General features: G+C 38.6%; 1 protein-coding gene across 20 annotated transcripts in view; it reads right to left on the bottom strand.

Annotated features, from left to right (window-relative positions):
- TENM3 (teneurin transmembrane protein 3) overlaps positions 1-15,835 on the bottom strand; it is a 2,583,558-nt gene that overhangs the window by 130,821 nt on the left and 2,436,902 nt on the right. For all 20 annotated transcript variants that reach the window (XM_021076354.1, XM_021076353.1, XM_021076364.1 and 17 more), the window contains one exon: positions 9,690-9,812. In XM_021076354.1, coding sequence (XP_020932013.1) covers positions 9,690-9,812 — 123 coding nt within the window. The remainder of the gene's footprint in view (positions 1-9,689; positions 9,813-15,835) is intronic.

Genomic DNA, 15,835 nt, shown 5'->3' with positions numbered 1-15,835 from the left:
CCCATCGTGGCTCAGCGGAAACGAACCCGACTAGTATTCATGAGGATGCCGGGTTGATCCCTGGCCCTGCTCAGTGGGGTTAAGGATCTGGCGTTGCCGAGAGCTGTGGTGTAGGTAGCAGACGTGGCTCCAATCTCAAGTTGCTGTGGCTGTGGCTGGTAGCTGTAGCTCTGATTTGACCCCTAACCTGGGAACTTCCTTATGCCATGGGTGAGGCCCTAAAAAGCAAAAGCAAAAACAAACAAACAAACAAACAAAATACCGTAAGCCCAAGGTAGGACTTCAGTGTTTTTCCTGTCTTACGTGTATTTCTCTCAAAGGGCAAACAATGGTGGAGTTAAGAATGGAGTGTTTAAGACTTTTAACAGGTTTTAAAATCTGATGTATCAAGAGGGAGGGGCGACATTTTTGTTTAATTCCCTCGTCATCGACCCAACCATTGTCTACGGATGCTTCTCACCTGCAGAAGAGGGTGCAAAGAGAATATCGATAAAGTAAGAAATATTAAAGGCTGTGATGCCTTATTTAATCCAATTGTCAAACTCATGGCAAGAACTTGGGTTTTATCCATCTTTCTACTGATTCCCTAACGTAGAAATTCTGAACTGAGATGATTATGATGAAATGTATATTAATTCATTTAAACTGAAAAAACAGGAGTTCCTGTCATGGCACAGCAGAAACAATCTGAATAGGAACCATGAAGTTGTGGGTTCGATCCCTGGCCTAGCTCAGTGGGTTAAGGATCTGGCATTACGATGAGCTGTGGTGTAGGTGGCAGACGCGGCCCAGATCTGGTGTGGCTGTGGCGTAGGCTGGGAGCTGTAGCTCTGATTCGACCCCTAGCCTGGGAACCTCCATATGCCGTGGTATGGCCCTAAAGAGAAAAAAGAAAAAAGAAAAAAAGTCAGACTTTTTCTGACAGAAAGTAAGTGTGATTTTAATGAGTACCAGCTCTGCCAGTAAATTACATAGTGGTTATTTCCCATAATTAAATGAGCTAATTAAATAGAGATACTGAAAGCATACTATGATAAAAGCATTCAAAAGAGATTATCACAAAGGTGAATGAAAATGAATAATTGTTCCATTTTTCTGCCCTATTCTGCATATATCAGATAAAATAAAGTGCCACTAAGTAAAAGAATAACAGGTATAATTATCAGTATGTGTTTTGCTAAGCCTTGGTAGAGCTTTCTTTGGTATACTCCATGGAAAGCAAGAGATGGATTGATTTGGAAAACTGCATAATGAACCTTTCTGAAAGTAGGTAGTTGCCAATTTCAGTAAAATTGAAGAAGAACTGCGATAGAATGGTTAGTGTGTAGGCCACAAAACAGGCTTTTTGGAAATGGATCACAATGCGATTTTTGACATATGATTAAATAAGGCTTTCAAATAACTAAACGGCATCGTTCTAAAAAAAATCTTTCCATTCCCATCTGTTTATTTTGTAGCAAGAGTTTTTACGTTTACACTTATAAAAAAGGAAAAGAGGAATAGAATTAATTCTGAACGTTTCTCTGCTCTTGGAATAAGTAATATTCATCAATGAATACATAAACTATTTGAAAAAAATCCCCATTCACCTCATTCAGAGAGGTATTTTGAATACATTTCCATTTTTTACATTTAATAATTATCAAGATGCTTAATATATTTATATGATAATTAGGTGGATTTCAGCCAAATATGTACTAATAAATGTAAACAAAATTCAGTATAGAATAAAACAGATTTTTATTTATTTATTTTTTGTCTTTTTGCCTTTTTCTAGGGCCGCACCCACAGCATATGGAGGTTCCCAGGCTAGAGGTCTAATCGGAGCTACAGCTGCCAGCCTACACCACAGCCACAGCAACATGGGATCTGAGCCGTGTCTGTGACCTACACCACAGCTCACGGCAACGCTGGATCCTAAGTGAGACCAGGGATTGAACCCACAACCTCATGGTTCCTAATCGGATTTGTTAACCACTGAGCCACAAAGGGAACCCCAGAATAAAACAGATTTTTAAAAACACTTAAAGGAGTATTATGGTCACAGGAAATAAAATTCAATTTAAAATTATAGATGTATTTTGCTTTAGGGGCACAAGAACAAAATAGTTTGAAGATCTATTTTAGCCTTTCCTACAAAATGTGAACCTCATTTTTTAAGAGCCTATCCATGTTTATTTGCTCCAAACTACTACACTATTTAGAATGGATTTATTTTGAATTAAAGTCTCAGAATGTGTTTTTGCTAAAAGGGAGACACAGACCTGACCTTCTCATTATAATCAGTGACTCTGAGATGGAAGGACGTCACAGATTTCTCTCTGCTTAAATCCACTGAACTGGCAGCTAATACTGGTACAATATTCCTGCTAAAAAGCCTCCATTAGAGTTTTGTGAAGACGCTTTTGTCTTTTTAAATTTTGCAGTGTTGCTTTTTAAGTCATGTCTCCCCTCTAATTTGGACAGGTCAAGGGTGGTCATTCCCGTTTGCATTTTCAAATGATCTTTATCAATTGTCAACACACCTGGAAGTCGGGAGCCACCGACACCGTTTGATAAACTTGTAAATACTTGGACAACCCTTTCCTCTGAAGCTCACCAGTCCTCTTAGATAAAAGCCTGGAAGGAGATGTCTTTCATCATGTCCTGAATCCCAGCAAACTTTGGCTTCAGAGGAAATAAAGGAGGGCCAGTTCCAGTGCACCCCATTCTCCCTTACTGAGATCACTCCATCCTTAAAGCCCCAGAGTCTGAACCTGGGAATGATCATAGGAAACACTAAGGTTGTCTGTAGGTTTTGCTTAGAGAAAAAGGAGGAAAAGGTGGAGGAAAAAAAATAGGGCAACAGAGTGCCCTGTAGTTATTCTAAACTCAAAGCGCGTGGGTTAGGAATCAAACCAATTAAAGCCTTCACAGTAAGAGTGAGATGCACCACATCTTCAAACACAATAAAGTATCATCTTGAAGATTTTTTTTTCAACCTGTCCTGTTGTGCCTGAATGTGGGAGCCACTAGCCGTCTTTCACCTCCTAACTGTGATTTTTCCCTTTCATCAGTAAGTATGTGTCACAACAGTCTTAATGTCTTAAAATACGGTTGTCAGAGTGTGAAAACATAAAGAGACTGAGTACCCAAAGCTATTGTTATTCCTCTCTCCTCCTTATGTGATACCCAGTTTATATGAAAACACATCAGTAAAGCGGTCTTTTTCAGATATTGCCTTAAAATAAAAGGACTTTGTACTCTGAGATGTTTTATAAAGAATAGTTTACCAACCCCGGATGGTATAAAGACAAAACAGAACAGTATTTAAAGTCATACTGGTAATTAGGAGGTCGGTAACTGTTAGAAAATTATTTTGTGACATTACAAAACTGCCCCAAATTAAAAGATACTACAATTTGGGGGCCCTAGATAGCATGAATTTGCTGTCTACACATGATATGAGTAAACCAGCCTATAATGATTAAAATGGAAAGGCAGAAAACAAATGCAACTGTGAAAGTCTAACTCAATTGTTGAGCAGGGTAAATGATAATATCATCTTAAGTCCCACGGAGGCACTAATAATTAAGACATCAGGAAGCAAGGTTGGGCATTTATAGACAATCAATAGCCCACCCTCCAAGTCTATGACCTAACCTTGATTCTACCCTGACTTTGAGATCTCTGAAAGAACATATCTTTTTATAAAAAAACCACATGCCATAACTTAACATTGTGGATGCAGAGTGTTACATCACAAGCTAAGTGAATTAAAACATTACCTTCCAAACATCATTTAATGGACAAAATCAATACAGCACCTAATTAAGGAACTATTATATAATGCAACAACATAAATACTATACACAATATTGAATAAAACTCAATGCTCTTGCAGCCCAGTTAGCCCCATTTCTTTAAGGCATAGGCAATCTTTAGCGTTCTATGAAATCTAATTCTCTGAAACTGTCTAGTAGTTGAGAACTCTTATGCACAGTGAAAAATAATATAAATTTAAAAGCAATGTGAACTACATTGGTTAAATAGCATGAATCACATAAATGTAGTTTTTCCATTTGTACTCATATACAAGGAGTTTTTTGTTGTTGCTGAAATGATTGATGTACATTGTATTAGTTTCAGGTGGACAACAAGGCTCCCTATTTGTATATATTGTGAAATGATCCCCACAGTAAGACTACTATAGATAACTACAATTTTTTGTGTGATGAGAATTTTTAAGATCTACTCTCTCACAACTTTTCAAAGTTAGTTAGCTTTACTAACTGTGGACACCATGCTGTACATCACATTCATAACTTAATGTATTTTAAAACTGGAAGTTTGTATAAACTTTGTATAAAGGGGTCTTCCTTCCTCCCTTCCTTTTCTTTTTTTGACTGGAGAAGTTATTTGCCAGAGTTGCACTAACCAACACTTACAGTCTTTCATTTTGTTTTGTATTAGCCCAAATTATCCAATGCTAAATTTTAGCATTTGTTTTACTGGTCCTTTCAAATAAAGCTGGGGTGAAATGTCCTACCATGGTGTTCTCTACTTTCCCTGTTGTGCATTAAAAAAAATTTTTTTTAAAGTTTTGTTGCAGTCTAGTTTATTTACCATGTTGTGATAATTTCTGCTGTACAACAAAGTCATACAGTTACACATATGCACACATTCCTTCTGAATTTTGATGTGGCTTGTTACACAGTAATAGATAACCAAATTAGTTTATGGGTTCAGCTTTAGACATATGGACTTTGAGATGCTTGGAAGACACACACACACACACACACACACAGATGTTCTAAAAATACTTGGATAGATATATTTTTACAGAGTTGATGTCAGGAGCTCAAAGAGAGAGGGGTAACATAACACACAGCATGTGGAACATAACTGAAGTCAGGAGAGTGGATAAGCGAACCCAGAGAGATTATATTCAGAAAAGAACAGTGTCCTGAGTGACAGCAATATTTAGGGATCAGGTAGAAGAAGATGTTAACGAAACAAACTGAGAAGTCACTGCCAGAGTCAGGAAGAAAGCCCAGGTGGATGTGGTATCACAGAAGGGAAGGAAAAGGAGATTTCCATTAGGAGTGATAGGTTATCTATTAAAGGCTACTGGGAGCTCAAATGTGATCAAGAGTGAAGAGCATCAATGGATGCTACCAACAAGGCAACCGCTAACTCAGGAAGACATTCGAGTCAATGAGTGGAGGTGGCAGAGGGTAGTCATGAGAAAGGAGCCCTGAAGAAGCCACACCGAAACAGGAGTTGGCAGAAGGTGAAGACTCGAATATCGTGAATACACACACCACTTTCCAGAAGCCTGGCTGAGACGGAAGAGAAAGATGGGATGGGGCTGGAGTAGGAGGTAGAGGCAAGGATTTTTTTTTTTTTTTTTTAAAGATGCGGGAATGTTCAAACATTGACTGGAACATTCTGGTTGATAAATCTGAAGATACAGAATGGCATCAAGACCACTCACGAACAGATTAGTAAGGAAAGATGAAAGGACAGATCCAGATACACATACAGGAATGGAGATCTGTTTACAGGAAATTAAGGTTTCTATTTTTTTGTTGTTGTTGGATAGAACATAAAGTCATCTGCTGAGAGGGCTGAGGCATTGGGGTTGTGAGTGTAGTAGGAAAATCTGAAATGACTGTTGAGAAGTGTGGGGGAGAGACTTTGCAAGGGAAATATAGCAGGGCTGCCAGACTGCTGAGGGTGATCAGCCGAGAGGTAGCCAAGATCTCCTCTTTACATGTGAGGAAATTGAGGCTCAAAGAGGTTAAATAACTCATTCAAGGTTACAGAGTAAGTAAATGAAGGAGCTTGGATTTGAATATAGGCCTGCATGATTCTCTCCAGTACGTTAGGCTAAGTGAATTCCTTGAGCAGGGGAATCATTTTAGTTTCTGGGAGTAGACTGGTGTTTGAACTAAAAACTTCATTTTTATCTCTTTATTCACATTGCCCATTTCCATCAGTTTTGCCCAACAACTCTGACATCTCATCTTTAAAATTTGAAGTCACAGAGTTCCTGTCATGGCTCAGGGGAAACGAATCTGACTAGCATCCATGAGGACGCAGGTTCGATCCCTGGCCTTGCTCAGTGGGTTAAAAATCTGGCATTGCTGTCAGCTGTGGCGTAGATCACAGATGCGGCTCAGATCCTCCATTGCTGTGGTTGTTGCGCAGGCCAGTGGCTACAGCTCCGATTTGACCCCTAGCCTGGGAACCTCCATATGTTTTGGGTGCGGCCCTAAAAAGACAAACAAACAAACAAAATTTGCAGTCAAAGAGGGTCTCAGGAATAATCAGTAAAGAATCATGGTGTGTAAGAGAAATTCTTCTTTTAAATACTAAGTATCATTTAGAAGCTTTGGTTCAGGGAGTTTACTGAACCCTTAGTACCATGACTGTTCCTTAGAATTCTATTTATAAAATAAGAATAAAATAGGATTGTGTAAATAAGAGTGTTGCATTTAGAAGCCCTGAAGTCTTTTTCCCACCATGCTTTGCACGGTTAATTCTCCCAGTCATCTTCGTTCAGGATTTCAAGGTTATATTTCAAGGGTTGCAATCTCTAAGAATTTCTAGAGATAATGTGGTCTGCTTCTCTGGATAGTTTGTAAAACTGAAATACTAGATGCTACTGCATGGACTCTGCTGGCTCATCATGGATGCTTAAAAGGTGATGTTTTGTTTTGTTTTTAAATTTTATAGCTGCACCCAGGCCAAGGATTGAATCCAAGCTGCAAAGCTGCAACCTGCGCTGTAGCTGTGTCAACACTGGATCCTTTAACCCACTGCCTGGCTGGGGAATGAATCCAAGCCTCCCCAGCCACCCGAGCTGCTGCAGTAGGATTCTTAATCCATTGTACCACCACAGAAACTTCAAAAGCCGTGTTTTTAAGGTCCCTCCCTTCCTGCAATTAGCATTCCCTCCTGCCCCCTCCTCCCCCCACACATCCTAGGTCTTTAAGTATTTAAGAGATGCAAACCAAGAACCTTCACTGGGAAAAACAAAAGTAAAAATTCCTTACAATTTAGGGGTTTAGGAGCTACTTGAAAAAATGATAAAGGCCACAAATGACTATTATTTGGGCCACTCTTTTTTTTTTTTTTTTTTTTTTTTCCTTTTTTTATGGCCACATTTGCAGCACATGCAAGTTTCCAGGCCAGGGTCAAATTGGAGCTGCAGCTGCCAGCCTCCATCACAACTTACAGCAATGCTGGATCCTTAACCCACTGAGCAAGGCCAAGGATCAAACCCTCATCCTCATGGATACTGATCAGTTTCATTACCACTGAGCCACAATGGGAAACCCACATTTGGGTCACTCTATGGACAAAGTCTGAGGCCGAGACTGCCTACTTTCCATAAAGAGAAATTCCCATCAATGCCCAGTGCAGCTGGCAGGCTGCAGGGTCAGTTCTTCTCCAGTGGCTCTAACTTGTTCTGGAGCATCTGCTGTCTCCTCCTCATGTGTTAGGCTAGGAAGACGGTCCTTCACTTCCATGTGCATACAGGTGTTCTATCTGTGGGCATCATCTGTACACCCAGTGGTTCTGAGATCACAGGGAGATTATCAGTCCCTCTTTGGAGCCCTGTTTTTGAAACTGTGGACCACAGTCCTTTGCAAATTGTGAGATTATCTGAGTGAGTTTCAACTAGCCTTTGTTAAAAATGGGAGATTCAATAAAAAAGAATGGAAAATACCAGGAACCAGCACCGAGGCTGTGGGAGCATCTCTGAACAGTGTTTTCGGGATCATGCTTTTCAAGTACTGTGACCCTAATTAGCCTCACTCTTTCATTTTAATCATAATAAAAGGTTAGGATGTTGTCAAATAAATGAAATGTCTACAATAAGCATTTTCCTCTTCAGTCTGTGAAAAAGTTCTCTACACACGTGGTTCAGAAGCGCCATTTGACCATTTTCATAGAAACCATCCACTTTAAAAGACAGTCTAAATTTCGATCTATAGAAACCAAAAATAAATACTCTTAATTTCTGTGTAGTGACTGGATCTGTTCATATGTGTGTCATCAGTACATAAAAAATTAAACCATTGTTTAAAGTAATTATATTTCACTTAATTGAAATTTCCTACCAACAGTTTTAATTAGACAAGCTTTTCTTTACTTCTCTTTAATCGTGCACTGACTTCCACCGTCATTGTCATCAAGTCACCAGATTAAAGTTTTTTGGAACATACAGAACTTTGTATCAAAAGACTCCATACAGCTGTAGGGTGGTGGTCTTTATTATTCCTATGAAAATCTAATGTCTTGTAAAATCCCTCAGCTTCTCTAAGAAGGAAGAGGAATGTCATCAAGTGCTAATGTTAAAATGAAACAGAAGATAGGAAGGCAAAGGAAAAAAAAAGGTAAAAGTATTAGTTGTAGTCATTGAGTAAGTGTAAAACAGTAGCATATATATCAATATAAATAAATATAGTATGTATGAATATATAATGGCTTCTTTCTAGTCTTGCAAAGAAACTAGCCACGTGAGAATGAACATAATTGGTACCAAAGCAGAACATATACTAGAAAAGAAGAAACAAAGAGGAACAAGAGCCAGGGAAATGCTTAAAGGCAAACAATATATTTCTCACGTGACAGAAAAAGGTGTCTTGATCAGGCTGCTTTGAGATTTAAAGTATTACGACATTTTTTTTTTTCTTTTGTCTTTTTGTCTTTTTGTTGTTGTTGTTGTTGTTGCTATTTCTTGGGCCGCTCCCGCGGCATATGGAGGTTCCCAGGCTAGGGGTTGAATCGGAGCTGCAGCCACCGGCCTACGCCAGAGCCACAGCAACGCGGGATCCGAGCCGCGTCTGCAACCTACACCACAGCTCACGGCAACGCGGGATCGTTAACCCACTGAGCAAGGGCAGGGACCGAACCCGCAACCTCATGGTTCCTAGTCGGGTTCGTTAACCACTGCGCCACGACGGGAACTCCTAAAGTATTACGACATTTTGAAAAAAGTCAGAGGATGCCAAATGCTAAGAGATATACACAACCACACATCCATACATGAAAATAATAGAGATATATAATGTAAAAATACAAATGTACATACACAGTTTTCTGGGTATTTATATTGAAAAGATGAAATACAGCACTCTCTAGCCTCTTCAATGCCATTTTTAAAATTCAGGGCCAATTGATTTGAAAGTCTGTTAGTTCCAAGTGAAAACTTTTTAAGGGTTAGAGAAAAGGCAAGCAGAGGAAAGGTCAATAAATGATAATCCTTTAATGTGTTTGGTATGTAAGAGCTTTTATAACAGGATGAAGACAGTATTTCAACTCCACATACTAGTTGAATGAAGAATGCTCGATATACCCAAGGTAATATAAGAGATGATATACTGAATTATAATCTATTTGCAGTCTAAAAATAAAATGAAATGCACACTTGCAGGAAGGAAAGGCAGAAAAGTCTAGCCATCAAATCAGAAGGCCAAACAATTCCCATAATTTTATTACGGGAAAATTCCCATAATAAAAATGTGCATTTTCAATCCTTCAAGTAAATGAATAAAAGCCACTCATTAAAAGATAATATCTGTGAGTCCAAAATCTTTTCCTTCTCCCATATAAAACTGGCTGTACCAGGGCTAAAAATAAACGTATGGAAAGAGATGTGAAAAGAAAAATGCAGGACATATAATTCTTTCTCTTACCATTGTCGCCAGAAGGTAATGAGACAGTGTTGGTTGGCATAGTATCAGAATTCACTTTTCCATTCTCAAATGTGTCATTTTCAGTCTGCTGTAATTGCCAGTTGAGGCCAAAGAGATGCATTGCTGGGGGTAAAAATACAAGTTGTTTAAAGGTCTGTTGCTTCGAGCTACAAGAGCAAATGGTACATGTGTTTATAACAAGAGTCACATGTAAAGTTAAAATTTCCATGTTCTGAAATACCAAGGAAAATTGTATAATAAAAATTAGAAAACAAACAGTTCCCCACACCAGTGCAATTTAGCTTTTAGTGCAACATGGAAGCACTTTAATAAAGATCTGCTATTAATTAATTGGTACCAGGAAACTCTTAGGAATGAATCATTATTTGCTCTGCTCTGATAGAGTTCTACTTGTCACCATCATTTAAGTAAGTGGTACAATGCCCTCAGCAGTACTTGCCAAACTTACGCAACCACAGGCCACTCCCACACACATAATACTTAGCTGCAACATCTACAGGTTCTCAAGATATATGATGCTATTCATGTGGATCAAGGTAACAGCTGGTCTCACAGATGAATTTTGCACTTGAAGAGATCAGAATGCGGAGCACCCTGGTGGCCTAGCCGATTAAGGATCTGGCATTGTCACTGCTGTGGCTTGTGTCGCTCGCTGCTGTGGCCCTGGTTCCATCCCTGGCCCCAGAACTTCTGCATGCCATGAGTGTGATAAAAAAATGGCTATGAATGGAATGTTCTATTATTATTAATGAATTAATACTAGCTTTACTGTAATGCTATATGAAAAGCAGTTGAAGGAAAGTCCACTTGCACTATATATAATAGATCGCTTTTTTTTTTTTTTTTGTCTTTTTGCCATTTCTTGGGCCGCTCCCACGGCATATGGAGTTTCCCAGGCTAGGGGTTGAATCGGAGCTGCAGCTGCCAGTCTATGCCAGAGCCACAGCAACATGGGATCCGAGCCGCGTCTGCAACCTACACCACAGCTCACGGCGACGCCGGATCGTTAACCCACTGAGCAAGGCCAGGGATCGAACCCGCAACCTCATGGTTCCCAGTCGGATTCGTTACCCACTGCGCCACGACGGGAACTCCGAGATCGCTTTTTTAAAAGATTCGTTTGGGGACATTCTACGACCAGCCTCACATTCTTTTGTTAACAATATCAGCCTATAGCAAGAGACATATAAAACATAGATACAAATATAATAGCTACGTCTACCCTGTATAATTTTTAACATTCACACATACTTATACTGCCCGCTTCAAATACAGTTTGCCCACAATTCCTTTTAAAGTCTATTTTTTTTTTTTAGGGATTAAGACGTAGGTTATAGAATTCTTCAATATACAAATTTTCAACTTGCAAAGAGGTATAACTTCATATATCCTTTTGCATTAAATTATGTCCTGTTTGCATGGTAAAGTGTCAGAAGCTTTCTAAACATTTATCACTTTATACATTTTTCAAGGTTTCAGATATTTCAGCAATTTTTGCATAAAAATAATGGGAACTAGTTTTGCATAGTGTAAAAGTTTTGATGGACATACTTTGTCACAGCAATGATAAATATTCCAAAAGGGTCAAAGTTTTTACATGAAATAATGTGTCTTCATTGTGAGCTTTTAGGTAACATAAAAAGTTTTGTTGATGGTAGATTCACTCATATTATTGGTTTTAATAGACTTTGAAGAGGAGAGGTAGTCCATGGGGATTGTGCACAGATGTCAAATGTTAAAAAAGTAATGTTATGTTTGTGTGTGGAGAGCTATTTTATTTTTTTGCCAGATGGGCAACAGCTTTGTTATATATATTTTTTATTACAGAAAATCTCAATAAAATGGGATTTTGGTTCTACTTAAGATGTTGTATAATGAGAACCATACCAAATAATATTACAGCTTGTTAAGCACTGCATTGAAAACAGAGACCAAAAACTTGTTTGGTCTTCGAATGTTCTGTACTTTGAAAACGTTGGTGTTTGGTATTTAGTGAAGCTCTTGACACTTGTTATGTGCAACTTAAGATTTTTGTACAAATAGAGGGTGAGAATGACTCCAAAATTAATGAAAGAGAGAAAGAGAGAAACAGAGAGAGAAAGACACAGAGAAGAAGGAAGCAGCAAACACAAAGTCAGAATGCTAGAGGAATTACTGAGCACTGGTGTAATAAAACTACGAGATGTCCTGGCAGACAAAATAATGGGAGAATTAGTGAAATAAAAGACATCTGTAAATAAAGAAGGATGACCCCAATTCTTCGATGACTGGGCTGGAAAGCAGAGTTGAACCCAGGAGAAGACATTTCCCTCCATTCTCATGATGGGTCAATGTATCCTTGGTTTGCATGACCCCATAGAGGGTGTGGGAAGAGTGTCAAGAAAGGCTGGAAACTCTGTGCTCTCCTGAGTCTCTGACCCCTCAGGGCAGACGGCTTAAGTGAGCAGGTAAGGCTGGCAGCAGTATTAGGGTTCTCCCAGCCACAGATAGTGTCCTTTGTGTTGGTGTTAGAAGACTGTGATGCAATAGTTTTAGAAAATAAAACATCCATGGAACACTTACTATGTGTCAAGTGTGTTGCTTCTGTTTCAACCCGTTATCTCATTTAATCTTCACAAAGCCTCCAGTGAATAGCCTTTCTCTCTCTCTCTCTCTCTCTCTCTCTCTCTCTCTCTCTCTCTCTCTCTCTCTCTCCCTCCCCCCTCCCTCCCTCCCTCCCTTCCATCCTTTCATTTTAAATCTTGGAAAACAGACTTTTTGAGAGTTGAAGAATCCAAGCAAGTAAGCAGTGGACGATGACCCTAAACCCAGACCTTCTGCTAATAAAGGGCATACGTATCACGACACTTCTCTATTCTCCCAGAGGGCAGCGGAGTGTGAAAATCCACACAGAAGAAGAGTGAAATGTAACTTCTGTGAGGGTCACAGGCTATAGATAACTCTTCTCTACCACATATAGAAAACACAAGGAAGAGACAGTATTCAGAGTGGAGAGTGGGAAAAGATATTAACGGGTAACATTTGTGTATGGGTAAGATTTCTAGGCACTGTTCTCCTGTACAAATACTTTCCATCTACAATACATTGTCTTAAAAGAAAAAATTTTCAGTAATAGTATGATGATGATTAATAACAGGCTATTTTTGGTTAACTCCAAGAGTCTTAAAAACAATTTTCAAATTATATAAACAATATACAAGTACATTTTAAAGTTAGATTTAATCAGTTTCATGTGTTTTTCACATTTTAAAATACCTTGATATCTATTATCTTCTAATAATGTAGTGTGGGACAGGGATCTTTATGCCTGTTGTATGAGGCTGGAACACAGGTGGGGAGTGGGGAGCAGAATAACTGTATAGGATGTTAGCAATGGAAAAATGGGAGAGGACAGGGAAAATTTTAATATATAATTCAGCCCTTCCTTCCTTCCTTCCTTTTTCCTCCCTCCCTCCCTTCTTTCATTCTTTTTTTTTTTTTACTTTTTAGGGCAGCATCTGTGGCATATGGAAGTTCCCAGGCCAGGGGTTGAATCGGAGCTGCAGCCCCAGCCTACACCACAGCTACAGCAACACCAGATCCAAGCTACCTTTGCAACCTACACGACAGCTCACAGCAACACGGGATCCTTAACCACACTAATTGAGGCCAGGGATTGAACCCACATCCTCATGGATACTAGTCGGGTTCGTTATAGCTGAGTCCCGATGGGAACGCCAATTCAGCCTTTTCAGCATTTTGCTTAGAGTTGATCTTAGAAGGCTTGATCTCTGTAGCCTGGTTCCTGAGAAATGAGGGGCGACAACTGAGAATTGAGACTGTAACAGGCAGAAACACCCTTGGAAAGCACCTGGTACAATTCCTCTTTTTCTCAGGGCAGAGGAACATAGATTTTCAAGATGATTCCTAGCCAGAACCCTTTTAAATTAGTTGTAATATCTGACATTTGTCATCCATGAAATGAGCATACTTTTTATACTATCGATAATAATTACAATGATATCCACTCTAGGAATATTCACCATCAAACATCTTTGCAACATGTGTTACTCAAAGCCCAATAGTCTACCCTAGACTCTTACCTTCTTAGATTCCCCCATGCTTATATTCTTAGACTGTAACCAATTTCAAGATGTTTAAAAGTAAAATATTTCTTATGTCATCCAACAGCTTTCATTCTATAACTTCTTAGCTTTTTTCTTTTTATAAATGTTAAGGAAAGAAACCCCTCGTTAATTGAAATAATTTTGAGACAATCTGCTGGTAAAGATCTATCAGTGAAATTTTATGAAGAAATTTTCTTTTAAGCTCAAAGATCATTTAAGTAAGAAAAATAAGAGCATCCGCTCCTTTTATTTTTTCAAGGCTGATGGAAATGAAAGGAATCCATGGTATTATAGTTATTTCACCTCCTCCCCACAGGAAAAAGGACATGCCATTGTTTTCAACCAATATATATTGGTTTGGTACTTAAAAGCCGTCATGTGGAACACTTGAAACCAAAATGTGTAATTAAAGAGAATTATATACCACCAAGGAGCAAATTCAGTGCCACTTTTAGTTCCTTGTTGAGAGAAAAGGTGCCAAATTTTGATCTTATCTCTGGGGACCGTGCCACTGAAGTTGTTATCACAGCTCCTATTATTTCTACTGGCATGCCTGTGTTCTCAGATACTGCCAAAAATGGATAGGAAGGAGGGGTGGTGACAGCTGGTGACATGGTCCAGCAATCTGCCAGAACCTTGGAGCAAATTACAGGGGATGTTGTGAAGTGAACACAGAAGCGAGCACCCTTGCCATCAGAAACCTGAACGGAGCTTCTGCCACCAGAACCCTGAAGAGTACATGCTGAGGTTTTGGCAACTTAGCCTACAGTTCTTAGCATGTCTGCCGTTATTGGCTAAATGCTATTTAATATGACAAGATCAAGCAAATATTCTCACAAAGACAAAAAAAATATCAGATAATAGGAGAAACAGATTCTGGTAAGAAAAATTAAGCTAAAAAAAATAATCCTGGAAGTGTTTGCAATTCAGTTTGATTTAGCCTCCAAAACCTTGAAAGTTCATCTCAGCAAGCTAAGGTCTAAGGCTTTCCTTTCTTTTAATTCATCTCAGATCCACCATGATACATCTTCCCCAAGATAATCTTTTTGAGAAAGAATCATTAAGAACATGTTATCAGAAGCTGCAGGAAAAGAAAATCAGAATCTGATCTTTGATAGTTAAGAACATAGTTTTCAACATAGATTGTCTGTGGTATCTTGTGGAGCCTTTAGATTATATTAAAAGAGACCTGGGTCTAAGGTTCCATTCTGGCTCTAACTTGTGGAACCTTGGCAAGTCCTTGGTTCTCTCTGAGGCTTAGGTCTCTCATTTACATAAAAATCTGGAGAGTTTGCACTAGTTGATCATTAAGCACGCTTTCAGATTTATATTCTACATGTCAACATAACATTTTAAAATTAAATATTTGGGCTAAATCATTGGGCATAGGAAAAAAACTGGCATTAATAAGATAGCGACATATTAGAATACCTGCACCGCTGTTCCTTTGTTTTTACTTTAAAATAAAGTAAAATGGCATAGGGTCAAACTATCATTTTATGCATACAATTCCTTTGGTATCTTGGGTTTTGAAAGCAACTTTCATTTTATGTTTCTCTTTTGTGAATACATAAATATGCATGATGTGCATGTGCAATGATTAGTTTTTACAGAAAAAAATAAGAGGACTACTCTTAAATATAGGGCGATGATTTGATTTGATACATGCTTCCAGAATGCAACCAAGTTTTCAGTGTAAAATGAAAGCATCTCATGTAAAGATTGCAGTTTGTAACTTGGACCCCTACTGGTCTAAACTGTCATTAGGAATACATAGTTTTCCATAAATTAGCTTTTGTTTTGGATTTCCTGCTGTGTTCATATACATGTTGACAGAATGTGTTTGGCAATATTTTGGCATTTGAATCTATTATTATTTGTTATTAACTTTTAAGGTTAATATTACTACAGCAGTCTATACCTTGCTGACCCAAATACGGTTATTTTCAAATCAATACTTCTTTTGAAAGCTTTCATATTAATATGTACTCAAGTTGTCATTTAAAAAGGGAATTATCC

This window comes from Sus scrofa, chromosome 15 (assembly GCF_000003025.6).
Source record: "Sus scrofa isolate TJ Tabasco breed Duroc chromosome 15, Sscrofa11.1, whole genome shotgun sequence".
NCBI lineage: Eukaryota > Metazoa > Chordata > Mammalia > Artiodactyla > Suidae > Sus > Sus scrofa.
This window is presented reverse-complemented; position numbering and strand designations above follow the sequence as displayed.